The sequence below is a fragment of the Penicillium soppii genome (genome assembly GCF_028829465.1).
Source record: "Penicillium soppii strain IBT 18220 chromosome Unknown utg000007l, whole genome shotgun sequence".
In the NCBI taxonomy this organism is placed as follows: Eukaryota; Fungi; Ascomycota; class Eurotiomycetes; order Eurotiales; family Aspergillaceae; genus Penicillium; species Penicillium soppii.
In genome coordinates, this window is record NW_026643237.1 from 1,586,237 (window position 1) to 1,612,764 (window position 26,528).

Sequence of the window (26,528 nt, forward strand, 5' to 3'; positions counted from 1 at the left end):
GTTGTCTATCACCCAGGATATCCAAACTATGATTGAATAACACTCACTTGCATCAACTTGTCTATTCAACTGACAGATTCCTCAGATCAGATCTCGATCTAATTACTGAGTTGCTTGTAAAACTCTCGGACTGACTTACCCCTCAAGCTGTGACTGCAATTGGAACTCACCAAGTCCAAAATGCCGACTCTAGCCTTGATCAACTTCAATATCGTCTGCGCGACACTAGGAGGCTTCATCTCCCTCTTTGGACTAGTATCCTACCTCTGCAAGGAAAAATTCTATCTCTCTGAAGCCCGTGAGTCAACCCCACCAACGGAAATGATATCCCCGCAAGAAATAACCAATCAAATCAGTAATCTCCCTACTCGCTGGCGTGCTATTCTCACCACACGCAGCGAACTTCATCAGACCAGAAGAATACGCCCTGCACTCAGAGCAAAATCTCGAGGCCATCACTCTGCACTTCACGCGCCTAGTCCTCGGCGTCCAACTGGTCCTTGCAGGAGTCCAACTCCCAAAACGCTACCTCCAAATCGAATGGCGCAGCCTAGGCCTCCTACTCGGTCCTGGTATGGCAGCGATGTGGATTTGCAGCAGTCTATTGATCTGGGCGATGGTGCCGAACATCAAATTCCTGTATGCGCTGATCGTAGGCGCATGCGTCACGCCCACTGATCCCGTGCTGTCGAATTCCATCGTCAAGGGCAAGTTTGCTGATAAGCATGTTCCGCGGCCGCTTCAGAGAATCATCATCGCTGAGTCCGGCGCTAATGATGGTCTTGGATACCCGTTTCTTTTCTTTGGCATTTATCTCCTGCAGTACACGGGGTTGGCGGCAGAGGGGTATAGTGGTGGTGCTGGGAAAGCGATGGCGTTGTGGTTCTATGAGACTTGGGCGTATGAGATCCTGCTGAGTGTTGCTTATGGGGCTGTGGTTGGGTGGATTGCCAGGAAGATGTTGCATTGGGCGGAAGAGAAGCAGTATGTTGATCGGGAGAGCTTTTTGGTGTTTGCCATTGCTTTAGCGGTAAGTTGATCCATCAGGTATAGCGCTGTACACTGCTAATATTTTTAGCTGTTCATCGTGGGGACTTGTGGTCTCATCGGGACAGACGATCTTCTTGCCTGCTTCATTGCCGGAAACGTGTTCACGCAAGAGTAAGTTCATTAGCACAAGACTACAGCACAAATATTGACGATGGCAGTGACTGGTTCCGCCTCGAGACGATGGATGATTCTCTCCAGCCAACAATCGACATGCTCCTCAACCTATCCGTATTCATGTGGTTCGGAGCCGTCTGCCCATGGTCATCATTTCTAAACAACAGCGTCATTCCCCTGCACCGCCTGATCTTCCTAGGAATCCTGATCCTCCTAGTCCGCCGCATGCCAATTGTCCTCGCGATGCACAAATGGATCCCGCAAATTGACCTCATCTCCCAAGCCGCATTCGTCGGCTTCTTCGGCCCAATCGGCGTCGGCGCAATCTTCTATCTATCCGTCTGTGTCGAGTATTTACGCGGGATCAAAGTCAACGGTGAGATCCCAGAAGACGTACAACAAGTAGTGGAGACAGTCCAGGTAGTAGTTTGGTTCTTGGTGATCTGCAGCATTGTAAGAGGCTTCTTCCCAAACCACATCCACCCATTTACCGGCTAACAAAAACCAGATCGTCCACGGACTCTCCGTGCCCGTTGGCAAAGCCGGCTACAACATCCCACGCACACTCTCCAGCGTGATAAGCACAAGCGTCAACGATGAGCAGGTACCAGTCCCTATTTCGAATATCAACCACACGCACAGCACGGCCACGCCCCTATCTGGAGGTGATGACGCGAGTTTCCGGAGCCGCAAGCGGGAATTCCGCTTCCGCAGTACAACGCCTCGCCCACCATTCTTTGGGATTGGTGGCTCTGTGATTCCTGCTCGTTCGCCATCTAACCAGCCCGGTGTGGGTGAGGCCAGTGAGCCGGAGAGACCTGTTAACTTGGATGTTCCCCCGGCGGGAAGGAGTGAGGCGTAGCTTAGGCTTTGCTGGGTTGGGGGGGGGGGGGGGGGGTTGATTGACCAGACCCTGTGCTGTGCTTTGCTTTGGCATGTTGGACTCTGGTCTGGACTATAGTGAAGTTCGCGCTGGTCGTATTATGGTTTTTTGCCGACTATCTATGACAATATGGGTGAGATGTTGTTGCTTTAGTTGGGCGGGTTCTGCACATACATATCCCTATGTAATTAAACCTAGTGAATTCGAGCGCGGTAAATAAGTATTTTTGACTGTGATCATTCTCTAGCCAATGCGGATTCGAAGGCTTAATCCATTGACGATGTGTTATGTCTAGAGAAAGTGAGAATAGATATGATAGAATTGCAGTGAGAAAAAAAGAGGAAGGTGGTACGAGGTCTGGCGCTTGAGCTTTGCTGGGAAATACAGGATACCTGAGCCATGTCCCCTGTCAATCTACCCCAAATTAGAAGTTAGAGCTGCTGTAACATGTTACAAAGGCACAAAGACCACATCAATTTAACTAAGTCCAGGGCTGCTAAAGTTTGTACAAATGACTTCCGGGTACACCGGCAACCATCACAGCCTGGTGACAGATCGCAAAAAAGAAAACAAAACAAAAAGACGTTGGTCTGCATTGGCGCATTGGTATCATAAAGCCCATCCGTGTTGCATGCCCTAATTTAAGAGAACTTCATAACCTCGTCAAGACTGATAACCAAGAAAACCACCTCATCCATTCCCCAGAGCACCAGAGACAAGCTCGGTGCTCGATCTTTTTTTCTCCATGCTTTCGATATTATATCGTTACAACGTCATACTGGAAACAGATTTAATAACGCCAGTGACTTTCCCGCACAAGGATCGCGAACTCATTACAGAATTCCGATCCTATAAGGCGAAACATGATGTATTTAGCTCAGGCTAACCATCAACTCACGGGCACGACGAGCAAGGGGCGCAATGAGGCGCAAGATGGGGTCGTGCGGGTTGCGCTCGACGACGCTCATGTACAGGTTGTTCAGACGCTGGCCCATGATGTCCAGAATACGCGGAGCAACTTCGGCGAGGTCGGTGTCCTAATAGCTAGTTAGAGAAGTAGTCAAATTTTGTATTGTGTTGGACCTACCCTGGGGTTCACATTCTGAAGAACAACGTCGAGCCAGTGTAGGCGCTGGCTAATATTGGTCGATAGAGTAGAGGTGACAGCAACGGCCACGGAGAGCATGACAATCGCAGAAAGTCGGGACAAATAGGATGGGCTCAGATTAACGAAGAAGTTATCGAACAGGTCGGCTTGCTGGTTTGATTGGAGCCACTGATGGGTATGTATGTTAGCAGCATATTCAGTAAGAGGAAGAGATTAAACTAACCTTGATAGTTCCCTCTTCGAACCGATGGTTATTGATAAGGTGCGCGATCTCCGTGAGCTCGGCTTGCTCGGGAGATCGAGGGGGGACTGCGGTGATGGGGGCAGGAGCTGGCGTCTGAACCGAAACGGGGGCAGCCTGAGACTGTGCTAGAGGCTGGGGCACCGGCTGCGACAGGCGCCCGTTGTTCTCCACTAAGCGTCCAGCAGAAGCTCGTTTGTTGACAGAGATCTCCCGCTGGGCAAGCGCGCGGGGGCTCGGGGTCTGGTTACCCTGGCTATCCTGCTTGGCGGCCAGCATGGAAACGGTCTGGGACAAGTCCTGGAGGGCGCGTGACATCTCCTCAATCTTAGCATTATCGCTCTCGCGCTGAGCCTCGTAATGCTTGATCTGTGTCTGCAAGTGGCGCTCCATCTCCTTTTCAACCTTGTGGGTGGTACGTGCCAGGCTCTCCAGCATGGGAGCAATTGAAGTCTGCATAACACGAGTGACTTCGGTCTCGATGCGAGGAGCAAGTTTCTGTGCAAGAGATTCGGTAATGATCTTCACAACAGGCGGCTGCTGAATAGCATTGATAACAGCCTTGGGAAGAGACTGGCGTAGCTCTTCGTTGATAACGCCTCCGAGTTGCTGAGAGACAGCATCTTTCAATTGCTTGCTGACTGCAGCAGAGGTGGCATCGGTGATGATTGGAAGCACGTCGGTTTGGATGCTGGTTGCCACAATGCGAGTCAAGTTCTTCTCAACGTTATCTGAGAGCGTGCTGGAGACCAAGCGCAGTACTTGGTCTTGTTTGGCGAGGGAGGCGGCATCCCATTTTTGACGTTCTTCGTCAAAGCGAGAGTGAAGCTTTTCAAACTCATAACCGAGGCTCTTATTGAATTCGCTTTGAACACTGCCCTGCAAGGACTGAATGTGCTTGTTCAAAGCATCACTTGACAGGCCAAGGCCAGGTAGACCGGTAGGCACTGCGTGATCGGCAGCTTGAGTGGCACCCATTGATGCGATAGAAGAGGCAATTGTATCGAATTCCTTCGAAGCGACCGAGGTATTGAGTAGAGGTTCAACACCGGCAGTGGCGACAGGCTCCTTTGCCTTCGCAGCGTCAGCAGCAGACTTCTTCTTCTTTTTCTTTTCAGATCTGTCAGCAATGACAGGTGTAGCTGCAAGTTCGCTGAGCTCATCGGCAACCTTCTTCTTAGCCAACTTAGTGGGCGACGCGTTACGCGAAGGGGCAACACCGGAAGCAGGCTCTCCAATCTCAGCCTTCTTGGCCGGTTCCTTAGGAGCAACACGGGACTGAGTAGAAGCAGTGTCACCATTGACAGATGGTTCATCAGTCGCGTAGGTGGGGAAAGTTTGAAGATCACTGATTTCAATCATGCCATTCTCCAATGCATCAACAGGTCGAATGACCTTGTTATCCGCTGTCCAACCCAGATCCTCCTTCTTGATGTTGAGGCAGGTAACACCGCGCGAGTGCATGACGTACAACTCAAACAAGGGAGTCTCCTCAGCGCCACTCTTGTCCGTAGCGGGCTTGGTGATAGGGAGGAGCTCCAGGCTTCTCAGCTGACCCTTGGAGCCGAGAGAGATCTCCCGAATTCCACTCAAGCAAGCGGTAGATTCAGGCTTAGGCAGAGTGTTATCCTTATCGTTGAGATCACGGATGTACGCAGCCTGCGACATCTGAGGCAGATTGTAGCGAGGAGCGGACAGGTGGGCGAAGTAAATAGAGTTACGCGTGGGGTGTCCAACGACTATAACACCCGAGGACGGGTGGTAAGCGACGCTGCAGATAGCGTCGGACTCGTTCTCATGAGGGAACTTCAACTCCTGAACGGCCTTGCCCAGCCCAATATCCCAGAGCTGCAAGGTGTGATTCTGCTTGAGTCCAACCAAAACATAGCGCAGCGCCATGGATCGCGAATAAGCGCGAAGTTTGTCGAGGAACAGAACCGAAGTGGGCCAAGACTTCTCGGTTGGGGAGCCAGTGACAAAGGTAGTCAAAGGAACCTTGATCTCGGCAGGGGCAGGGCCCTCCACCAAGCTAGCGTCGTTCAGCATGTCGTTGATATCCCAGAATCGCAGGCGGCCAGTCTTGTCCAAAGAGGCAATGACTGAATCATCGTCACTGAACGCAAAGTCCTTACCGGCTTTACCAGTAGAGATCTTCAAGGCACGCTCCTTGAAGAATTTCTCTGTGTTGACTGTGCGCTGAGTTCCAGAAACGCCGTAGGCAGCGTTCATTGCTGCCTTTGGAGAAACAACGTAGATGTTCTTACCCCGGCCAATGGCAAACAAGTTGGTATGGCGAGTGCTCCGCTTGGCCCGCGTTTTCAGCTGGCCACCGGAGGTGTTCTCGTCAGAGGCGGGGAAAGGGGGGAAGATAAGGCTTTCGCTTTCCAATGCATCCATGTCGAAGAAGTCCTTTCCAGAACGTGAGATCAAAGCCCAGTATACGGAGCCGCTGACTCCGATGCCAAGGATGGCCTGGACTTCAGAATCACCAGCCGCAGAAGGAGCTGTACAGAGAGCAACATTAAATACTCGGTCACGGGTAGAACGGAAGACTTGTCGGTCACTGCCGTCATCCTGTCGAATGATTCTGATACCGCCGGTTTTGGCGAGCGCATAAACGATATACTCAGATGTGGCGGCAGTTAAGGATCGATCAAGCTGGTCAAATTCCTTCTTGAGCCGAGCAATATCCATCACATCGTCGTCACGGAAGGTGTTGAGCTTTCCAGATGTAGCTTTCACAGCAATTGAGATAAAGGGCTTCATGGGGAAGTTGTGAACAGAGACGACTCGTTCTTCTTCCTTTTCAGCGCTGTCCTCGGCACTTTCCCAGCTGTCAGCCAGAGCCTCGGTGTTTTCAGCAGCCTTGGGAGCAACCGGGACCGCGGTGGGTTCCACCACGGTCTCCTTGATAACTTCGTCGACCTTGAGCGAGCTGACCACATCTGGAGCTTCAGCGGCAGTCTCATGCAACTGATTGGCGATAGATGAACGAACTGCTTCAGAGGATTCCTCCTGGACAGCAGAAACGGCAGCCTTGGCGTCCACTGCAGCCTGAGATTCGGTGCCACTGAGAGAGCGGCCGATCTCATCTACGAGACGACCGACGACATCATTCACAGCCTCTCTTTGTCCGTCACTCAGGATTGGCGACCGGGGTTCCTCCTTAGAGGCCACTGATGCGGGTGCAGGGGAAGGGTCCAGCTTCGCAGAAACATTGATCTTCTGCTTCTGCGTCACTTCGACAACGGGACTTTGGTGACCTGAGGCGGGCTGTTGGGGAGACTTGTTGAGAGGAGAAATCGCAGCCAGCTGATCGAATGGGTTGACATAGGTGAACATCGAATCCTTAGAGGGCGATACGACCGTTTCCGGGTTCGCAGGAACCAAAGGAGTTTCATCCACAAATTCCATGAAAGCGTTGTTGGTTGTCTCGCTCTGAGGCTCGTCCACAGTAGCTTGCACGTAAGGTGTCTGGTGAGAAGGGGCAGGGGCAGGGGATTTAGCGACTGAAGGTCCGGACTGAGAACGGTTGAGCAGGCGAAGCAACATATCCTGTGTGTTCTCATTGGGACCCTCAGGGTGACCGGAATGGAAACCCGGGGGCACAGCCGGAGAAGCGACTGGCGGGGCCGCAGGAGCTGGAGCTTGATTGCCAAACAAAGAAGCAACCAGGTCAGAAGCGGAAATGTTTCGTCCGTGTGATGGGTGGGCTTCATGGGCCGGCGGGGCTTGCAGATGATCATGCACTGCAGCTGGAGCCTGTGGCTGAGAAGCACCACCAGGACGCTGACTGAATCGCAAAAGGTTCAAAAGGTCGTTAGAACCCGGGTTAGCGTGCTGCTGTGGCTGCGCCTGCTGGTGCCATTCACCACGGGGAGTTGACACATTGGGGCTCAGGATATCAGAACCCTGATGAGGCGGAGTATTCATTGGAGCAGGACTTGGGATGGTAGAAGATACAGACGGATGGTGATAACCGTGCGATTGGGGATGAGGGTAGCTCTGACCGTCATAGGGCTGCTGATGCTGAGGGTGCGGTGGGAACATGCCTTGCTGATAATACGATTGGCGCTGAGCCTGAGTATTATCCTGGCCAGGAGTGTTCGAGGGGGAAGGGCGTGGCCGGATGCTGGCCAGGAGAGCCTGGAGATCAGTGGGGGTGGACATTTCTGCCGTCACGCCTTGGTATGGCGACCTCCGCTGATGATTCCAAGCTTTGAAAAGCTCTCAGGAGCTCTCTTTCGAGAGAGTCAGAGCACGGGAAGGTGAATCACAAAGGCTAGAGCAGGCAATGAAAGAGCGAATCAGAGATAAGAGCGCGAAAAGAAAGATGAAATCGAAGAATGTAGGAGAGAAGAAGGGTGAAGGAAGAACTCTCCGTAATATTGAGGCCGTGGGTGTGGCTGAGGCTGCCGAGTCCTGGTGTGGCGCGTGTGGCTAGTGTATTAACCTATTTCTGCCTGAATTCGCTGATTGCAATATATTGCCAGACTTATTGCAGATGAATCATGTAGCTAGCATATACAAATTGAGTATTTATACAATGACAATACAAACTACTGTTCAAACGATCATCTAACAGCCATTCAAAGCGCGTTCCAAAGAGGACGAAAAAGATGGCTGAAAAACATAAGCTACAAACCGAACTGAGATAATTGAAGTGACTTGTTTTTGCGCACAGTTTACATAGAAAGTGCAAGTACCACAATGGCTGCCATGTTTAGACGGTGAGAAAAGCGGTCAATCCCACCCTGAGAAATCAGGCAAGTATAGCGGCCAGATCCAGACAGAGCTCTTTTTGAATACCTCCAACCTATGATAATTTAGTATTAACTCCTTCTAAACTCACAAATCCAAAGAGGAAGTCTTCTTTACATTATATCATACCCCACCGCAAAGCAGAATCATCATCCTATACCCGTCTGTCCGCGCCCTTCCGTTGAACGGCAAGCGCAAGCACCCGCAAGCCCACCATGTTTTGTCTACGAAGGTGAGAAGAAATCAATACTGATTGCCGGTAATCCAAACTTCAAACTAACAAGGCTCTTCACCCAGCTGGCTACCACTCCTCTTCATCCCGACCAACGCCTCTCCACTCTTCATAATCTCCTTCGTCGCCTTAACATACATCATCCACCGACCATGCATCTACTGCTCAGCACTACTCCTGATCCTATTTGTCTCATCCTGTCACTGGTCAGACCGTTGTATCTTCGACCTGCGCAGCAACTGGTTTGCTCCGCGGTATAGCGCAGAATCTGGCGACTACGGCTCTATCTCCGGTAACGCCTCAATGGAGACAACAGTACCCACCGAGGGATTGACGGAGTTCGTGTTCGACACTTTCAATTCTACTGCCAAGGCGTTGGCTGGTGCTGCTATGGAGGGTGTGCAGCAGCGTCTTGCGCCCAACGGGTTGGAGTCAAGACCGGATGAGTGGACTGGGGTTGGGCTGGAATGGATGCGTAGCCTTTTGGGTAGGCGGGAGTGGACTCTTCCTTGTGTGGATGTTAAGGTGCGACTATAGAGACCTAAAGGGCGGGGCTCACACCCCTGTTTTGTTTCAACATTTTGTACGATTGTTTTGTTTTCGGATTCATGACTCTTTCCTTGGTGTTGTGCTGCATTGATTCTTCTCAAAGAATCACCCTCATTCCCATCTGCTTTTAAGGTTAAGCTTTGTCCTCCTTACGCTTATGAACAACCATTGTATATATCTCATGTTATATTAATCAGACAATCATCAGATGACTATTCAAATCTGAGATTTATACACAATGTAAGCCACATAGTATATATCAGCAAAGCAATATAGAATAATCATCACTAGATTTTATAGACAGGTTATATGGAAATCCAGGCTATTTGATGGTTATCAAACTGAGATATCTCTCGGTTGCTCCTCTGGAACTTCGCCCTCCCCATCGGCCGGAGGAGGGGGAGGAGCCGCCACCGGGCATACACCAAGAGCAATGAGGATATTGCTCAGCATAGGGAAACAAGCAACACAAGAGCATATCTAAAGCCAAAACAGTTGGGTACTTCCGTACACAACAACATTGAAAATGCGCACATACCTGACTCATGGAAGTTGTCAAGCACTTCTGCAACGCAGCAAGGTCACCATTAGCAATGGCGTTGGCGATGCAAGTAAGCTGAGCAGTCAAGTTGAGACAAGCAGCAAGGCTACATGTCTCCGGGAGTTGCGGGACGACGTGTAGATTTTCTTGTAGAACTGTACATACTCTTGATCAGTATACAGCGCATACGATATCATAAAGGACCAATACAAGCGCTTCGATGCCAAGTACTATTTGTTATATTGGGTCCTGCTGCTGCAGCCGAGCCCGAGGCGAGAACAAGAGCTATATGGAAGCGCATGCTGAAAGGTTTCTAACAAAATACCTAGGATAACTGGACCGTATGAGATTATGTTATAGAGGACCGGGTTACGCCATTGTTGGGTTGCACAGTGGTTTATATACCGAGGCTTCGTCCACTGACTCGGCGAAGAGACAGGCACAGATCCGGTATCAATGTTTCTCCCGGGTGTCACATTTGACAATTAGCACCAGGATGTGCAGGTCAAGTGGGACTTGACAGGGTCACATTGAGTCACAAACAGAAGCTTGTTTGTATCCAAAATCCGTGGTAGTTGCACTGGATACTACCTACCAAATAACAGCCATGGGGTGTTGGACGGAACCGAAGTAATAGCTGAAAAAGTATTTGACGTGGATTAATACTAAATACAAGGCAAAGAGGTATCTGGCAAGGAAGCATAACAAGAACAAATACCGGAGACGAGTCCATCCAGTCTAAAGCATGGCAGACCGAAACTCCTGCAAGTATTTTCAGAGAAAAACAGAAGCTGAACGAGTCACAACGCATGAGATGATAACCAGCGTGAGGCAAATAACGACATATGGCAGGTGAATCGTGAAACATAAAGGAGATGTGGTATCACGGTGACGAGTCCAGGTTTGGGAGTAGAAAACAGAGTCGTCACAAGCGCGAAGCAGGCGAAAGATGCGTATATATGAATAGATTAGAGGTAAAATTTGCACGCAAGAAATCCAGGCCAAAGCAGCAAATAGCATAAATATCACATCAATTGTACCGTGCGCCTCCAGGGCCACCAACGGGCAGGGGCCAGTCATCTTCGGTGATACTGCTCCAAAAGGTCCAGACCCCGGAGACAGCGAGAAGAGTGAAAAGGGTCTCGAAAAGAGCGCCGTTGATCTTTCCGTCTGTGGCGTGGCACAGGTGGGTGCTGATCACATAGTTGAAGATTTGGCCAATTGCAAACAGTAATGCGGCCCCAGTGAGATACACTGTTATTACACCATTAGTCTATTTTCACGGTGTCTTGGTTCTGGTACTTACGCATTGGCCGGAACTCGCCCAGAACTCGGAGGACCAGCACAGCTTCCAGGACGTAGAAGAAGACCAGGCAGATGAGCGGGAAGAGTTGATACAGGACATAAAGGGCGATATTGCGATTCGGGTCAACATGACTTGACTGGAAGTGGCCTGTCCAATCGAATCCAGTGTCCAAGGCAATGTAGCCAGTACCGATGAACAGCGCCGCAGCAGATGCGCAAATCAACCCAATAGAAGCTGGTGTACCATCGTCAAGTAGCTGGAAGCCGACCAGCGCGTTCATGAGCAGAACCCAGCAAGTAGAGGTAATCGCAGCGATATGCACCGCCGAAAATCCCTAGAAGACATTCATCAGCTGGAGTCTCGACTAGTCCACGAAAAACCATTCCTACCTTCCGCACCGCATCATGTAGCGGGAATCCGCCCACAGTGAAAATCTCACAGATCTCAATAATAATAAAACCTAGCAAGAACAATTGCATTTCCCTATCAAAACGTCAGCCGGTTCCACGCGTCGCTATCCACTCCGACCCATACCTTCGCCCAACAGCAGCATGCTTCTTATCGGTCCTCCATAGCATGCCCAGAGTCAAAACAATTGCAATAAAAGCCAGTAGAATAGAACCTATAGCCCATCAGCGCCCGTCATTATATCCCCATCGGCCAGCTCCGTACCTAAGTTCCGAAGATGTCTGTTCCCACTCAGCGGAATGCCGACCAAATCGCACGCGCCAAAGGCATCCGTCGCCGTCTCATTGGTGAAAAGCTAAGAATGAATCATACCGTCAGTATAATTTTGCGATGGTCGCAATAAAAGGATGGTCTCACGTACATTGCAAACCGGTAGGGTTGAGTCGCGACAGAAGTCCTGTCATACCCCGAGTTAATCTTTAAGTGTTTGGAGAATCGGCCGATTGTTCTGCACTCACGTGGAAATTTCCAAATTGAGTCGACCCCATGGCTAATTGCGAATGGGCAGTAGTGGGATTGGAGTCGAGTCGGGGAGCCGGGTGAAAAGATTGTCAGTCGAGCTTGGGCCCTAAGGATTGGAAAACGTCCGCGCAGGCTCAAGATCGCTCAGTGGCGGATCTCGAGACGGATAGGAACCAGGTACGGGAAATGTAGCGAGTGAAGTTGCTGTGAGAGTGGGAGGGGAAGGTTGCGCTGGTTACTCGGAGACCCGTTGACGCTAGTGTGGCTTGGTCGCTAGAGCCAAAGGCTGCTGATTTTTCAGATTCAGGTTTTTTGTTTACTTTTTGAGTCGAATACAATTGGGTCATTGGTTTTGATTCAAATTGACTTCGATTTTACTTTTTCATTTGCGGTTCAATTTGAACCAGAAACTGAACGTTCCATGGAGTGGCAACGGTTGGGTCTGCTAAGAATAGAACTTCGCTCTCTGCCTGAGGAATTGGCAAGGCAGTAATATATACTCCGTACCATCGGTATATATGTATATTCCTACAATACTGCAGAGTACAATACTGCATTATCATAGTGTAACCTGATGATTGATTTATTACGGTGGGTACGGAGTACTTGATGGATACTTGCAGATATCCCTAGACCCAGAACTAATATTTGTATTGTTCTTAGCCCTTACTGTCAATATATGGTCGTCAGGTCGACCATAGACCATCCATCATCTATAATATACTCCACTCCCGACCAGACCCGATTGCCCTAGATGCAGACAATTATATTCTGAAGTGTCGATTTCACGTTATCACTACGAATATAAACCCCTTGAAGATTCGGTCTAGTCCATTTCGTAATAATTGGAACCCAATATGTGGGGTTCAAGCCCCTGCTCAACTCAAGTAGAGCAGACAATTATTGGTGCTCAAATTACTTAACAAACATCCTCAATAACCTGCTTTTGACCATCATGCTCGCCCAAATCCAGCTTCAAAGTACGGCCAAACAGCTCAAGCAACATCTCAAAGCAGACCTTAGTGATAGCCGGGTCGTAGCGACCCTTGCTAAGCTCATCACGGATAAAAGCATCTGAATCTCATCAGCCAATAGTTCCTCCTCAAAACATAACCCATGAATCAACTCACGCTGTGCCCACGCAGCCTCATAAAAGCTAAACTGAACACCCTTCTCATGCAGGGTCTTGCGAATGAGATCCCGTCCCTCCGGCGGGACATGGTTATCATTCTTACCGAAAATCTAACGTCATAATTAGCCCCCAAATCCCAACTCCGATCCCAATCACTACACCATATACATACCATCAACATCTCACCCTTTATATCTCCCGCCCTAGCAAGACTATCATCATTCTTCCCCAGCGCAAGGGTCTTGCTATGAATGTCCGTAGCAAAGTAACACACACTGGCCTTAACTCTGCTATCCAAAGCACAGCGATAAGCCAAATGACCACCTAGACACATACCCGTCGCACCGACGCGACCATTACACGTCGGTAGGGAAAGGAGGTAATCGACGCTAAGACTAGCGTCTTCGTCATAAGCGGCCAGTTTCTGGTGTGGTCAGCTTCAAACACAAGGATACAGGGATTGATACAATCGAATTGCACCGCTTTGCTTATGGTTCTTGCTTACCTTGCCAATCTTCCAGGCATTGCCCTTGTCGGTGTCTTCGGCGTCATACTTCAGCGGTTCCGGGCCAGTGAATTCATGGTAGCTAGATGGCGCAGCACAGATATAACCCTGACCGGCGATCTGGCGCGCGAAGCGTGCTACCGGGCCGGTTACTGGATTTGAATTGCGTCAGTCGTGCTGGGTATTATTGCAATAAGGGTGTTACCTTGGTAGATCTCGCTGAAGACGACTACGCCTGGGAAACGGGCTTTGACGTAGCCCGGGATTGTCGGGTGGAAGACGTAAATTCCTATGATTTGTCAGAATTCCTGAGAAGACAATGACAAGACGTAGATCGTTGACATTGGTAAGAAGGTTTTTGTAGAGAAGGTACTTACGCATCGTCCCCTGGCCATCTGCTGTGGTGGGGACATCGTGGTAGGATTCTTGGATCAACATTTCTTTTCGTTATAAGTGAAATTAATCGAAGTAATTGAAGCAATTGAAAAAGCTGAGAGCGTATGAGTTGAAATCATTTATCGATAACACGCGGGGCAGTCATGTGCCGATATGGAGCTTCGAGCTCCGGAAACTTATGAGCTACATGTACACTTCAGAACTAGATTTCATGCCATAGAGATGGCGTGATGTTTCTGTCTGAATGCTATGCTCACATCCTGTAGCTTTCTGATCACTCAGTAAATCTGACCAGGATGATCATTAACCTCGCTCATCCAGCAAGTTCCTCCTGAGGCATCGATGCTGGCCTTAGGCCAAAATGCTATATGCCTCAGGCCATGGCTGTTCAATCACATTCACAGATCGATGAATCCACCCATGGATTGATTCACGCTGTAAGCTTAAACATATCTACATCTCTACATCTTCATCAATGACGGTCGTTTTTGCCGTCGATCTGTTTGTTCTCCCGTTCACCACTCAGTATCCTCAATCTGATCAACTTTCAATGTAGCACGAACGACGGCTTTCTCTACGACTGCAATAATCATAGAAGCCGCTACAGCGACGAGTGCCTGTCGTTGGAGTCTTGATTTGTAGCATTAGGGCTTGGCGGGCAGGTGTTGTATGTAAATAGCATAATGTCTACTAATCTTAAATCTTGGAAAGTATGAATCTTTGTAAACATATTCAAGAAACAATCAATACCATTGTGAACTTCAACCGTCGTCACGGTCGTACAAAACCAGTTTTTCATTATCAGTGCAAATTATTAATCTATTTGACGTTTTATACATAGAAGCGAATGTTTGAAAAATGGTCTATTGAGACCAAAAAAGTTCCCCGGTTCCCAACAACCGAGACCCTAGTCCAAGGGAAAGCAGCAAGCTGCAATTAAAAGACATACTGCAAGACAGTCAGTGGCAAATCTCGACAAGTTTGAATCAATGCACTCACAGGAATGAACAGGTAAGGCACCTGGCGCTCATACTCGAGCCAAGTCTCACCATACTTGGTGCGACAGCGCTGGATGTCACGAAGAGCGCGGTGGCTGATCATGCAGGCGAAGAAGAGAGGATAGAACCAGGGGAAGGGGCTTGAGAAGCCGGTGATCAGGCCCCAGTTCAGAGCGAAGAAGAGATCGCACGAGTAGTGGATCTTGCGGGCCTTGCCATCTATGCGGGAGATTAGTAGTGGTAATTGAAGATGAGATAGCAGAACAAACTTACACCACCCGTCCACAAGAATCTTTGAGCCATCCTCGGCAGTCAGAGTCTTGGGGTTCTTGACGGTTTGCCAGGGAAGCTGGGGGAAGGTGTTGCGGGCAACCATGGTGCCGCGCTCCTGCTGGCGGAAACGGTTCTTCTGGCTGTTGGTGGTGTCCCACACCCAGTAGACGAACAGGTAGGCGATGTAGAGGAAAGCAAGGAAGAAGCGGTTCCAGCGGTACTCGGCGGGGTCGTGGTTAGCCAGATAAATGGTGCAGTGGCAGTAGCTTAGAGGAACACCGGCCAAGTTCCAGAAAATCAACATGAAGCCCCACTTCTCGTAGTACATATCCCTGTGAGATGTTAGAAGAGTCGCGGTGGGAAACATGACGGGTTTCTTACCAAGTAGACACAATGCACTCCTCGCCCTTGGAGCAGGCATTGGCATAAAGGTAGTGAGCCATGACAAGGAACATGACTTCACCAGACACGTAACCATAGAGCTCCCACTGGCGGGCAGCGGCACCCATAGACAGGAACAGCAGGATGTACCAAGGAAGGCGAACCTCGAAGAACATCTTGAAATCAAGGATGTTGAACATGCGGGGGTTCAGCTCAGCACCCATGAAAAAGTCGTAGATGGGGTAGCCAGTCATACGGTGCTGGGCACCACGCGCCAAAGCCGAGAAGTAGGCAATGAAAGAGACAATGTATCCAGACAGAATAGCAACGCTCAGCAAAGGACCGAACTCATCAATGATGGTGTACAGCTTGAAAAGTCCGGTAAAGTGCGCAATCAGAGCCAATCCAATGCTAGTGTAGAAAGACCACACAGCGGAGCAGTAGTATGGCAATTGCTTGCCACCCATGTGCGGCAGAGGGCGTCCGGATACGTTCACACCAGGAAGAAGCACGTAGCAAGCACCCTCAAAGAGGAAGAAAACCCAATAGATTGTCCAGGCCTTCAGCGAAGGGAAAGCACCGGTGTACACCAGATCGACCAGGTGCGCAAAGAAGTCACTGTAGCTCTCGCCCTCCGCGGGACGCGGGAACTTGCCATTGTAGTAAGTGGCTCCAATCCACATGTAGTACATAAGCATTGGGAAACCAATCATCATAGACAGAACACCGAGCGAGCCACCGAATTCGAAGTGACCGCTGTAGTCAACCTTAGGATCCAGACCGGGTTCCCATCCATCGACCATGCGCGACTTGGACTCCTTGGCCTTGGTAGCCTTGCCATTGACCAAAACCTTCACCGGGGTCTCATCCTCTTCGGCCTTGACCTTTGCAGAAGCGCGACGGCGGGTAGTTGACTTTGCTTGTTCGGAGGGGGACTTGGAGCCCTCGTTCTCGCTGCCGTCGAAGACAGAGCTATTACGGGTGACGCGACGGCCGGGGGTTTCGACAAAGCCGGGGCGGTCCATTTTTCTAGATGAAGGAAACAGTTAAGTCTGCTTGACAAATGTTTACAGGAACACAAATCCGGGGAGGAATTGGCTAGATATAACCATATTGTGGATACGTCGCAATTAGAATTGGGTAGGAACTACTCACTTGGGGGTCTTCCCCGTTTGGGAGCGGGTTAAAGTCATGATTGCTCAATCGGAAGAGCACGGTTCCGATTGCAATTGAGAGTAAGGAGAAGGAAGGGAAAAAGGAGCGAGGGCGAAAAACAGGAATGTTCTGACTGTTTACTTTGGGTACTATTTGATTACATAATTCAAATTTGGAAATTAAACTCCGCGGTCGAAGTTTACTTCAACAGCCACTTCGAACACTCTACTTTTTATATGATGAGCAATGTTGATATTTTATATAATTTTGCAATGGAGAATATATAAAAATATTACTGGATTCATTATGAATACTATGTCACAAATAAACCTAAAAATTAGACCGCGAATTGATGTCAAACGAAACAGGTAACTAACTAGATCCTCATATAACTTAAAGGGGCTAAATGCTTTCTTATATAAAATACATGCCCATACAAAGTTACGGTTCTCTCATTTCCCCAGCAATTTTCAGGCGAATTGACCAAATTTGCTATATAGTTACGTCGCAGATTGTATCCATGGTTTAGTTAATTAACTAACACAACCCTCATATCATTATTGTGGGGTGTCTCGTTGTCAACTTCCATTTTCTCTGCCAAGTACTTCCACAGGCTTGATAGATTTACCCCTTTCTCGGGGTTATATTCTCCTCTAGGGATTTATTTGAGTTATTTGAAAGATATTTAGCCTATAGATTATTCCTTCATATAGTTCCATATTTATATTGTAAAATTTTTTGATCTTTGTTTTTTTGTTTATTTAGTGTTGTGTGGTCTTTTCTGTGTTTTGTGGTACTCTGGCAATAGGGATCCCCCAGACGCTGACCCAGAGACCTCGAAATCAGAAAGCCCAGTAAATGTGATTGTATGTTTATTTTCATTGAATGTTTCACGAAGATTCGACAAAATGGATGGTTGAATGAACACCAAGTCACAACAAACCAACAAGTCGATGACCAAGTGAATTGAGACATATGATAACGTTGAATGAGATGGGAATCGGAGAAAGCGAAGGAGAACAATAAAAAACCAAAACTCCAAATGCATGCTTTCTAACACACAACTTCAACAATGTGTGAATGAACAAAATGCTCTCAGTCGAGATCTAGGCCCCTCTCTGGCTGTTAGTGGCCATCAATGTAATCTTTTGTTTATTTTTTTTCTTTTTCTTGCCATTGACGGGGGATGAATCATTCGGTGCCGTTTGAGCTAGCAGATCAGACTCCTGCTGAGCGAAAAGCTCATCCTCCCACCCCTGCCGCCACCCGTCACCGGCAGTAGGCCGTTGGGCTTCAAGGCTCGGCGACAGTGAGCCCACTGCCGTCGTGCCCCAGACAGTACGTGATCCTGGCGGGCTGGTGGAGGGAGAAGCCAATGCTCCAAACCCTGAAGATGGGCGTGGAGGAGAGGCGGAGGAAGTGCCGGCGTCGAACGCGGGATCCAGGCTGTTGGGAAGTGGATGGAAATCATGGGCAGAAAATGGCGATTCACTGGAACTACCAGCACCAATGCTTAGTCGCTTGCGTCGAACGCCGGCCCAACGTTTATCATCCTCCTCTTTCTCGGCACGTATGCGATCTTTTTCTTCTCGAGCCTCCTTCTCTCGGTTACGCTTTCGTCGTTTATCGGTTTCCGAACGGAAGCGGTTGAGAACCTCGGGTACAACCACGTCTCGCCAGTCACACTCTAAGAAGTTGACCTCACAACCTTGCGGAAGATGTGCAAGGTATTTGACTCGCTTGCGAAGTTCATCGTCAACGATATGCCCTGTTGATATGTGCTCCACTCGAGGGAGAATGGTGGCAGGGAACAAAGCGTATTCTTCAAATGCGGCCTTCAGGATACGAATATCCAAAGAGGAGAGATAGAACTGAGGCAAGGCTTGGTAGAAGTGGTATGAGTGATCTGAGCCGGAAGGCGCCTGCGATTCCATGCTGCGGCCTTTTTCTTTAAATTTGGCGCTGGGTTCGGAATCAAGTTGAACCCTACTCATCGCCTGTGAAAACTGCTCCGCTTCTTCTGATGTGCGAGGGGTCTCTGTAGATGGCGCAGAAGAGCTAGAAGTGGAAGCCGTCGCAACAGCGCGTTCCTTGACAGGTATTACCTCGGGTGGATTACCAATGCCTTTCAGCTTTTCCTTGGCCTCCATAATAGAACCAACAGCTTTTCGAGTCCATGTATTTTCATCACCAAACATAAGCTCGTCCTCAACTTCCTGTTGGCGAAGGTCTTCGATCTCAGTATCGTACTGAGCACTCATATAGTCTTCGCCTCCTTTCATGATCCGAGCATAGTCAGCAACATCGGCAACATGATACCACGGAACATCCTCATCTGGACCAAGTGCTTCAGATCCATCACGAGGCAAAGCAATAGTGCTGCCCGACTCTCGTTTCACCAGTCTCAATACAACATCGCCACCTTCGACTGGCAAATCGCCTTCTTGGCCACGGAACCATCGAACGGGTCGGGTCTCAGAGATATAAATAGAGTCCCAGCAAATAGGACATTTCTTCCAACGGTGCCGTTTCTCAGGGACCGGGTTATCGTCATCAGATGAATGCATGTATCGAATCAGACACGGGAGACAGAATATGTGACCACAGCGTGCCATGCGAGGCGCAACAGGGGTGGATAGACAGATGGGACAACTAGCAGCCTGTGTCTGGGCAGATACCAACACTTGTAGCACTGAGGCCCAGTCGAGATGAACGTCAGCGTTGGCTGCTTGGGCATGGAAGTTCTGATTCGGCATCACAATGAACCGATAATTCGCATGAACATATCTCGCTTTATCCACTGTACCGGCTCCCCAGGATGTATAACGTCGAACATTGCGAGGTGGTCCATGGTATTGCGGACGGGGTGGGAGTGAAAAGTTCATCAAGTGAGTGATGGACGTCTGTCCCTTACGGCTGGTAGTTGATTTCATGGCGGCCTAAACACCGGCTTCGGGGTCAGCAGGTGCCTCTTGACTAAGATAACCTGATAACCCACCGATTCGTTATATTCGTCATCATCCAAAAGCCGAGGTTTTCTTTGTCGATTATGTTGACTCTTCCGAGCTTGATTGTTCCTTGGGGTGGCTGAATTTCTCGAGGATGCGCCTGTTCGAGAATTTCCCGACCCTCCGACGCGTCTTTGAGAGCTGTTATCCGCGGGTGTTGTAGAGTGTGATGCCGTAGATGATGGTGAAGCGTTTGAGATGTTTACCGCTTTTGAAAGTGGCGGATTTTGTCCTGCATTGGATGACATATCTTTGAAGTATTCAAATATCAGAGTATTTCCGATCTACCACTCAAGGCAGAGAGCCGAAGCTAGAAATTGTAGGAGAGAGAGGGGTGCTATGCCTGGGCAGACCCAGGCACTGATAAGATGTCAATCAACTCCAGGGCTATGCGCCAGATCGAGTATTCCACCAGAGATCAGATCAAATCAGATCAAATACAATGAAAGAATGCACAGTGACCTCTTAGGCCAAAGAATGAAGTGATCGAGGGACGGCCCTCAGGGTGCCAGTTGGAGGTGAAGTTCATTCGCCCCTCCTCAGGTTACAAATCGTCATTCACGTGACCCCATAATCTCCGGGGCCAACCAATCTTCCTTCAGTGCTTCATTTCAGTCGATTGATAGAGGCCTTTCCCACCCTCATCTTTTCTCTTATCTTTTTTTCTTTCTTTCATACTGCTCACTTATCAAACTAGTTAAATCCTCTTCCAGGATCGGACTTGTGCAGCGATCTTCTTCTTCCTCTCCTTCAACGTGGTTTGCCTTTCTCCTTCCACTGTTTCTAGCGAACCCAACAGCTTTCTCGAGAAATTCATCCTCCGCCCAACTTTCGCAAAACCGCCACCTTTCTCTTTGAGCTCAAGATGGCTGCGTAAATGCGCCTGCAGCTCCATCCTTTTACCTCGTCTTGACTGCTATCGCGCATGGCTCTCAGTTGAGATAAACGCGTGACCGAACGTCAGGGCATATTCTCCATCTAGCCAGGTCAAAATGAACCACCATCTCCCTGCGATGCCCCACGGGCAGCCATCCATGCCTCCTTCCCGACGCCAACAGGATTTCAGCTACAATCCAATCCCTCCCAACATGCGCTCTCCTCAATACATGGGGTATCCACCCATGAATGGCCACATGCCTCCAATTTATTCACCCCAGCAATACCCTCACTGGTACCCGCCCTATGGACATATGCAACCACCTCAACGGGCGTACCACCCGCAGTATGGACCGATGATTGTATCTTCCTACCCTCACTCGCAACCTGTTATGGCACCGACGCATCTCCCGCACCATCCGATGCATATGCAACAAAGAACTCCAACTCCTCATCAGCAGCCGATCATGACTCCGCCCATCCTGCATCCATCGATGCCGCCCATGCAACCCGACCTGCAGGAAAATTCCGTTGCTCTATCTCACTCGACTCCGCCACCGCGATGGGAGGAAAAGACAAACTTACCACCGAAACCTGCTTTCACCCCACCTGTATGTTTTGGCTCCTTGATTTATCCCATGTACGCTGTCCTGGACGGTTTTCTGACCAATCAAAAGCTCCCTTGGCTCTCCGTTCCAGAACAATCCTTCCCGGCCAGAATCCCACGCAAGCGTCGCAAGGGCCGTGTGATGCAGTCGTCGGTCGAGCTGCCTTCCAAGGACCCACCCCAGACCATGGAAGAAACCCCCAATGAGAAACCTAAACCTTCAAATGAGTCTATTCAAGAGGAGTCCGAACCTCAAACCCCGACTACATTCCAACAGTCGGATACCGACTCCACTCAACCCACTACTCCTTCATCAGTAGCAAGATCACAGGCACACTCGAAAACATCAAAGCAAGCACCTACTCCTGTCTTCCCAGCGGTGCCAAACGTCGCAGCCACTCCTCGCAAACACGCCAGAGATAGCAGCAGCGTCGCATCCGGAACGCCTAAGTCGACAGCAGCTGCAACCCCTGCCCAAGCAGTGGAACCGGATACTGCTGTTCACGCTGAAGTTAAGCCAAGCTCGCCTATCACTACTGTACCCAAGTCTTGGGCAGATCTTGTTCGTTCAAAGGCATCGGCAAAGGCAGCGAGCGCTGCCGCAGCTTCGGCCGAATCAACTGGAATGCCTGCACAGAAGAATGAAAACCTCGCTGATGTTCTGAGTGGCCTCGGAGAAGATGTCACCCAATACAGTGACAAGATCGCATTCCTTGAACCTCGCGGCCTTGTCAACACCGGAAACATGTGCTACATGAACTCTGTTTTGCAGATTCTTGTTTCCTGTACCCCATTCTATCAGTTCCTTGACCACCTCGGCCGACGTGCCGCGCACAGTTTCCACAGTGATCTTCCTTTGATCGATGCAATGATTATGTTTATGAAAGAATTCCGTGTTATTGATGCCGCCACTTCTGAAGATCAACTTCGTCTCAGATTGAAAGCCAACGAGTTGGAGCAATACGGCGACGCTTTTGCACCTGAATTTGTTTACGACATGGTTCGCCAGCTGCCACGCTTCCGGGACATGCGACGCGGACACCAGCAGGATGCTCAGGAGTTCTTGGGTTTCCTTCTCGAAGAGATGCACGAGGAGTGCGCTCGTGCTGAGGAACACACCTCGAAGAAGCAGGCGGGCGACGATTCTGTCGTCGATGGATGGTTGGAAGTTGGTCACAAGCAGAAAGCAGCGGTCACTCAGCTGTCTGGTGCCATGTCCAGCGAGTCGCCAGTGACTAGAATCTTTGGTGGCAAGCTTCGCTCAGAATTCAAAGTGCCTGGTAACAAGACTTCGGTCACGTTGGAGCCTTATCAGCCTTTGCAGCTCGACATTGGGTCGCATGATGTCCACAACATTCTTGATGCGCTCAAAGGATTGACCAAGCCGGAAAGCATCCAGGGTGATTTCAATTCGTCGCGTGGTTCTAACGTGACTGCTACCAAGCAAATCTTCATCGAAACACTTCCTCCTGTCCTGATTCTCCACCTGAAGCGTTTCCACTACGACAGTCACACTGGAGCTACCCAGAAGATTTGGAAGAAAGTTGGATACCCCCTTGAGTTGGATCTCCCACGGGAAGTCTTCCCTCTTCATCAACGCAACGCTTTTGCGACCAACGGAGGCCCACCCAAGTACCGCCTCATGGGTGTTATCTATCACCACGGAAAGAATGCCAGCGGTGGTCACTACACGGTCGACGTTCGCCGCCAAGAAGGTCTGGAATGGATCCGCATGGATGACACCGTTATCCGTCGCGTTCGCAGCGAGGACGTGGCTGAAGCTGGTGGTGAAGAAGACCCCAAGATTCTTGCTGCCGCTCTCGAGCAACAAAAGAACAGCAAGACGCCCAATGGAAACATCTTCGATCACATCGACCAGGATGATATGGATTCGGCTGATAACGACAAGGGCTGGAGCCAGGTCAACGGCAATGGTGTCAATGGACACGCCAGCAAGAAATCCGTGAACGTGAATGGTGCTACATCCTCTCCGGCCGCTTCATCTGGAGTGCGGACTCCACTTGGCCGTTACGGATCTCGCGACAATAAGGTCGCCTACCTTCTGTTTTACCAGCGCATGGATTGAATCGCAGAAATCCATTCTTCAACAACGCTCACAGCAACATACCCAACATCCACGATACATCGAATTACGAGTCAACCAATCCATGCATTTTGAACCTCATTTGTGTGGATTTTTTCTAGCCTTACAGAACAGGCAATAAATACTACCCTCACTCGGCGAGCTCTACCCACTTGTGTTTTAACGGCTCGCCTTTGCACATGCAATACAACATGAACCCATCTTGAGAGACACAGCACAGGGTACGGCGGGCCCTACCTGCATCTCTACAAAGATTACGAGTTCACGGCCTGAGCCGTCCCACAGCTCAGTCATATTCAAGTTTTGTTCTAAACGAGCATTTCAGACCTGCTTTCTAATTGTTCTTCTTTTTTTGCCCTTTTTCAATGTGCAGCTATGAACTGACATCTGCTTGCGCAACGCATTGTCTTTGAGCCACTTTTTTTTTTTTAAATCTATGGGCTGTTTCTTACGGGATGTCAACTTCGGTTTATACCCCTTTCGTTTTCTCATGGATACACCTTTCGAATCTTGGCCTCGCAAGCGCGGGGAAAAGGAACTGGCGTGTGTTCCTAGCCTTCTATTATCATGTACTTTGCCATGTCGCCTGATATTCGGCGTGGATAAGGAAGATCTTGTGACGATGTCACGAATTTCCTTGATCTGATATCTTTGTCTGCATAGACCGGTGGGAGTTGGCTATTTAGCCCGGGGGTTGCTCTTGGAGCCTGGAGAGAAGAAGAAAGAAGTTGGGGCCAGTGATACCTTGGTGTAAAGGTCCGGGTATGGTGTGGTTGAGGTGTGCATATCTGAGCGTGAGACGAATACCAACTTGTGGTATCTCTAAAAAGCCTGTTTTTACCAAAAAAATTCAAAGGAAGTTTTTTTTCATTTCGCTTGGTATTAATACTACAATTAAATATATAGACATAATTATGTAGGCTCATACCATGTAAGATAGTAGGGGGGGGCCATAAAAATATCAAGAAAAACTCAAGGCAAGGCGCGAGGTAAGATGAGCAAAAAGAGATATATAGAAAAGTCCGACTTTTCAAGCCTAATTTACATGATTTTCTCGTATATCCGGGCATAGTTGGGTTCATACATGACAGCGTAGCTCATAATCATAGGTCAACATCTAAATCCACACCCTCTGCATATCTGCATACCTTGCAAAACACATGTATGTAGTGATTTTCACGCATGGAACGCAGGCATCTCAGCGCCGACAACTCCCTTGTCGTCTTCAACAAATTCAAACCCAAGAGCCCGCCAATTCAACTCCTTCCTCCAATGCAATCCATAATACTCTCTCATATCATTCCCACCCTCACCCTCAATCTCCTCACCCACAGGCCCAACAACCGGCTCAGACGCAAGACCCCCACTAACCAACCGCCCCCCTCTAGGGAAAACAACAGCCCGGAACCTCGAAAGCAACAACCCCATAGAACAACACACACAAGGCTCATGAGAAAGATAAACATCGAGATCCGTACAAAGATACCCACCCTGCGACCGGGTCCGGATGCGCGGCACAGCGTCCCCAAACGACTCACCACCAATCCCAGGAAGCGGCGTATGGAGTTCAGACATGGACACAGGAACGATATCCGACTCAATAGCCGGCTCGTCTAGCTTCCTCTTCAACGACGGCGATAGCGGCGCAACCGGCGCGTTATGCCGATATAAGAAGTGCGACTCGAGCGCGCTCAGTCGCGCCTCCGACTCCGGCTGTTCGCTCGATCCAGGCAGCGCAGACGCGCCTTCGTGGTCGTGCTCCCTGCGCCAGCGCGCGACGAGCTCAACCGCGCGCATCAGCGCGTGCAGTTCCGGCCCGCCTTCCACGTCTGCGTTGTAGCTGTTGCACGCTGGGTTTGGGCCGCCCGCGTGCTGCTGGCTCTGCGGTGGAGCGCCACCTTCTGAGCGTGAGTATCGCGCGTCGCCTGCGACTGCTAGCACGGCTTCGTCCCATGTGTTGTCTGTGGGGAAGTTATTGATTGCGGGGTCGACGATTACCGCGCCGACGGGGCGACCTTGGCCCGATTGGTGGGCTTCTTGGGCCACTTTTTGTGCGAGGGAGAGGTAGTAGCCTGCTCGGGGGGAGATGGATTCTTGGGCGCGGGCGAGGATTTGCGGCGGTGGTGCGACGAAGGAGCGGGGCGCAGCGGGGTTGAAGACTACTGGCCAGAGAGTTTTGGTCCAGGTTTCGGCTTGGGTGGCGTTGAAAGCAGGGTAGAGGGGGATTTTGGTGGAGTAGAGGTGAATTGTTGGCGTTTGTGGTTCGTCTGATGTGCCATCCGTGGTTGAGGTGTTGCTCGTAGATGTTGAAGTTGGCGCAAATGGAGCGAGTAGAGCTTTCAGGTCGACGAGATCGGGGAGGGGTGGTGAGAGGAGGACAAAGATTGTCTGCTTTGGGTCTGCTGGTGCGCTTTGCTTTTTGATCTCTTCCTTTAGAGCTTCAGGGAGCATCTCTCTCTTGGCGAAGCGGCGGAGGTGGGATAGTGGGACTGATGGATCTTTGGGGAATGCAGAGTCGAGAGCCCTGGAACCGTTAGTTGATTGCGTACACGGTCTCGCAGTTTGTTTGAGGGCTGTAGCCTACTTGATCACTTTGGATGCGGCTTTGACATTGACTTCTGCGACAAAAGCATCGGCTAGTTCTAAGTCAGTCGTTGGTGTTGCAAGATGCCAATGTTATAGATCATACCGAATTCTTCGACAGGTCTTGTTTCCTGAACAGTTCTGATTGGGACGACCTCCCCACCGATGGGCTTGACTCCTCTGATAATGTTTTGAATGTCCATTCTAGCGGTTTAAAGTGCTCATGCTATGCGCTCAACGTTATGGGTCGTGATATTGTCAAAATGCGCTCGCTATATAGCGACAGTGCTAATGGCACAATTTAGTATTTTAAAACAGGATATTATTGTACGAGTCATCAGCAACTTCCCGCGAGAACAGTGATTGAACGTTTTGCAGAGAAAAGATGGAGCTATACAAAATTGGATATATTGAGCTACAAACAGTGCAAACTACTTCGCACTAGGCCTTTTTCGGGCTTTATAGTTCGAGTCTTTAACGACATAATTCACAGCACATGGGCATTGGTTGGCTTTCGCCAACAAAGAGTTTATTTGAAGAATGATATACATACGTGTGTCTTGTATAAGATGCATTCCTCATTCCTCTCCTTGAACCGAACATTCCAGCCGAGCATGACATCCGCTGTATACATTTCTCCCCGAATTGCGAGGGTATCTGGCGCCGAGATAAACACTCATGATAGCATTTTACATGATTAGTGTGCCAGGCTGTTCATTCGATATGCGCATCATCCGTTATGATAAAGGTCATATGGCTGGGAAATGCGAAGATGCCGGAAGATTACAACGACGA

The 26,528-nt window shown here is 49.6% G+C and overlaps 9 protein-coding genes across 9 annotated transcripts; 3 read left to right on the forward strand and 6 right to left on the reverse strand.

The window, feature by feature from the left end:
* Window positions 1-180: 180 nt before the first annotated feature.
* Window positions 181-2,026, forward strand: N7529_009865 (putative Na/H antiporter; the record flags this gene model as incomplete). Its single annotated transcript, XM_057245392.1, has 5 exons — window positions 181-298; window positions 357-1,030; window positions 1,079-1,161; window positions 1,209-1,617; window positions 1,673-2,026. The coding sequence occupies 5 exons, from the start codon at window positions 181-183 to the stop codon at window positions 2,024-2,026; spliced, it is 1,638 nt and encodes a 545-aa protein (XP_057093655.1).
* An 893-nt stretch (window positions 2,027-2,919) lies between these two features.
* On the reverse strand, window positions 2,920-7,566 carry N7529_009866 (uncharacterized protein; the record flags this gene model as incomplete). Its single annotated transcript, XM_057245393.1, has 3 exons — window positions 2,920-3,084; window positions 3,135-3,323; window positions 3,379-7,566. The coding sequence occupies 3 exons, from the start codon at window positions 7,564-7,566 to the stop codon at window positions 2,920-2,922; spliced, it is 4,542 nt and encodes a 1,513-aa protein (XP_057093656.1).
* An 806-nt stretch (window positions 7,567-8,372) lies between these two features.
* On the forward strand, window positions 8,373-8,926 carry N7529_009867 (uncharacterized protein; the record flags this gene model as incomplete). Its single annotated transcript, XM_057245394.1, has 2 exons — window positions 8,373-8,389; window positions 8,455-8,926. The coding sequence occupies 2 exons, from the start codon at window positions 8,373-8,375 to the stop codon at window positions 8,924-8,926; spliced, it is 489 nt and encodes a 162-aa protein (XP_057093657.1).
* A 348-nt stretch (window positions 8,927-9,274) lies between these two features.
* N7529_009868 (uncharacterized protein) lies at window positions 9,275-9,780 on the reverse strand (the record flags this gene model as incomplete). The annotated part of the gene is made up of 3 exons (XM_057245395.1): window positions 9,275-9,418; window positions 9,477-9,643; window positions 9,711-9,780. 3 exons carry the CDS (start codon window positions 9,778-9,780, stop codon window positions 9,275-9,277), a joined length of 381 nt encoding a protein of 126 aa, XP_057093658.1.
* Window positions 9,781-10,521: 741 nt separating this feature from the next.
* Window positions 10,522-11,741, reverse strand: N7529_009869 (chitin synthase export chaperone; the record flags this gene model as incomplete). Its single annotated transcript, XM_057245396.1, has 7 exons — window positions 10,522-10,733; window positions 10,786-11,119; window positions 11,175-11,268; window positions 11,320-11,407; window positions 11,458-11,548; window positions 11,615-11,650; window positions 11,712-11,741. Coding segments are annotated over 7 exons (885 nt in total), but the record flags the coding sequence as incomplete, so codon positions are not given.
* Window positions 11,742-12,634: 893 nt separating this feature from the next.
* On the reverse strand, window positions 12,635-16,425 carry N7529_009870 (C-24(28) sterol reductase; the record flags this gene model as incomplete). The annotated part of the gene is made up of 10 exons (XM_057245397.1): window positions 12,635-12,789; window positions 12,846-12,957; window positions 13,020-13,271; window positions 13,353-13,504; window positions 13,558-13,641; window positions 13,730-13,792; window positions 14,744-14,965; window positions 15,020-15,155; window positions 15,180-15,351; window positions 15,401-16,425. 10 exons carry the CDS (start codon window positions 16,423-16,425, stop codon window positions 12,635-12,637), a joined length of 2,373 nt encoding a protein of 790 aa, XP_057093660.1.
* Window positions 16,426-17,661: 1,236 nt separating this feature from the next.
* On the reverse strand, window positions 17,662-19,488 carry N7529_009871 (RING-type E3 ubiquitin transferase MAG2; the record flags this gene model as incomplete). Its single annotated transcript, XM_057245398.1, has 1 exon — window positions 17,662-19,488. One exon carries the CDS (start codon window positions 19,486-19,488, stop codon window positions 17,662-17,664), a length of 1,827 nt encoding a protein of 608 aa, XP_057093661.1.
* Window positions 19,489-20,555: 1,067 nt separating this feature from the next.
* N7529_009872 (mRNA-binding ubiquitin-specific protease UBP3) lies at window positions 20,556-23,132 on the forward strand (the record flags this gene model as incomplete). Its single annotated transcript, XM_057245399.1, has 1 exon — window positions 20,556-23,132. One exon carries the CDS (start codon window positions 20,556-20,558, stop codon window positions 23,130-23,132), a length of 2,577 nt encoding a protein of 858 aa, XP_057093662.1.
* A 1,194-nt stretch (window positions 23,133-24,326) lies between these two features.
* N7529_009873 (putative tRNA-specific adenosine-34 deaminase subunit Tad3) lies at window positions 24,327-25,936 on the reverse strand (the record flags this gene model as incomplete). The annotated part of the gene is made up of 3 exons (XM_057245400.1): window positions 24,327-25,674; window positions 25,735-25,786; window positions 25,840-25,936. The coding sequence occupies 3 exons, from the start codon at window positions 25,934-25,936 to the stop codon at window positions 24,327-24,329; spliced, it is 1,497 nt and encodes a 498-aa protein (XP_057093663.1).
* Between the last annotated feature and the right edge of the window lie 592 nt (window positions 25,937-26,528).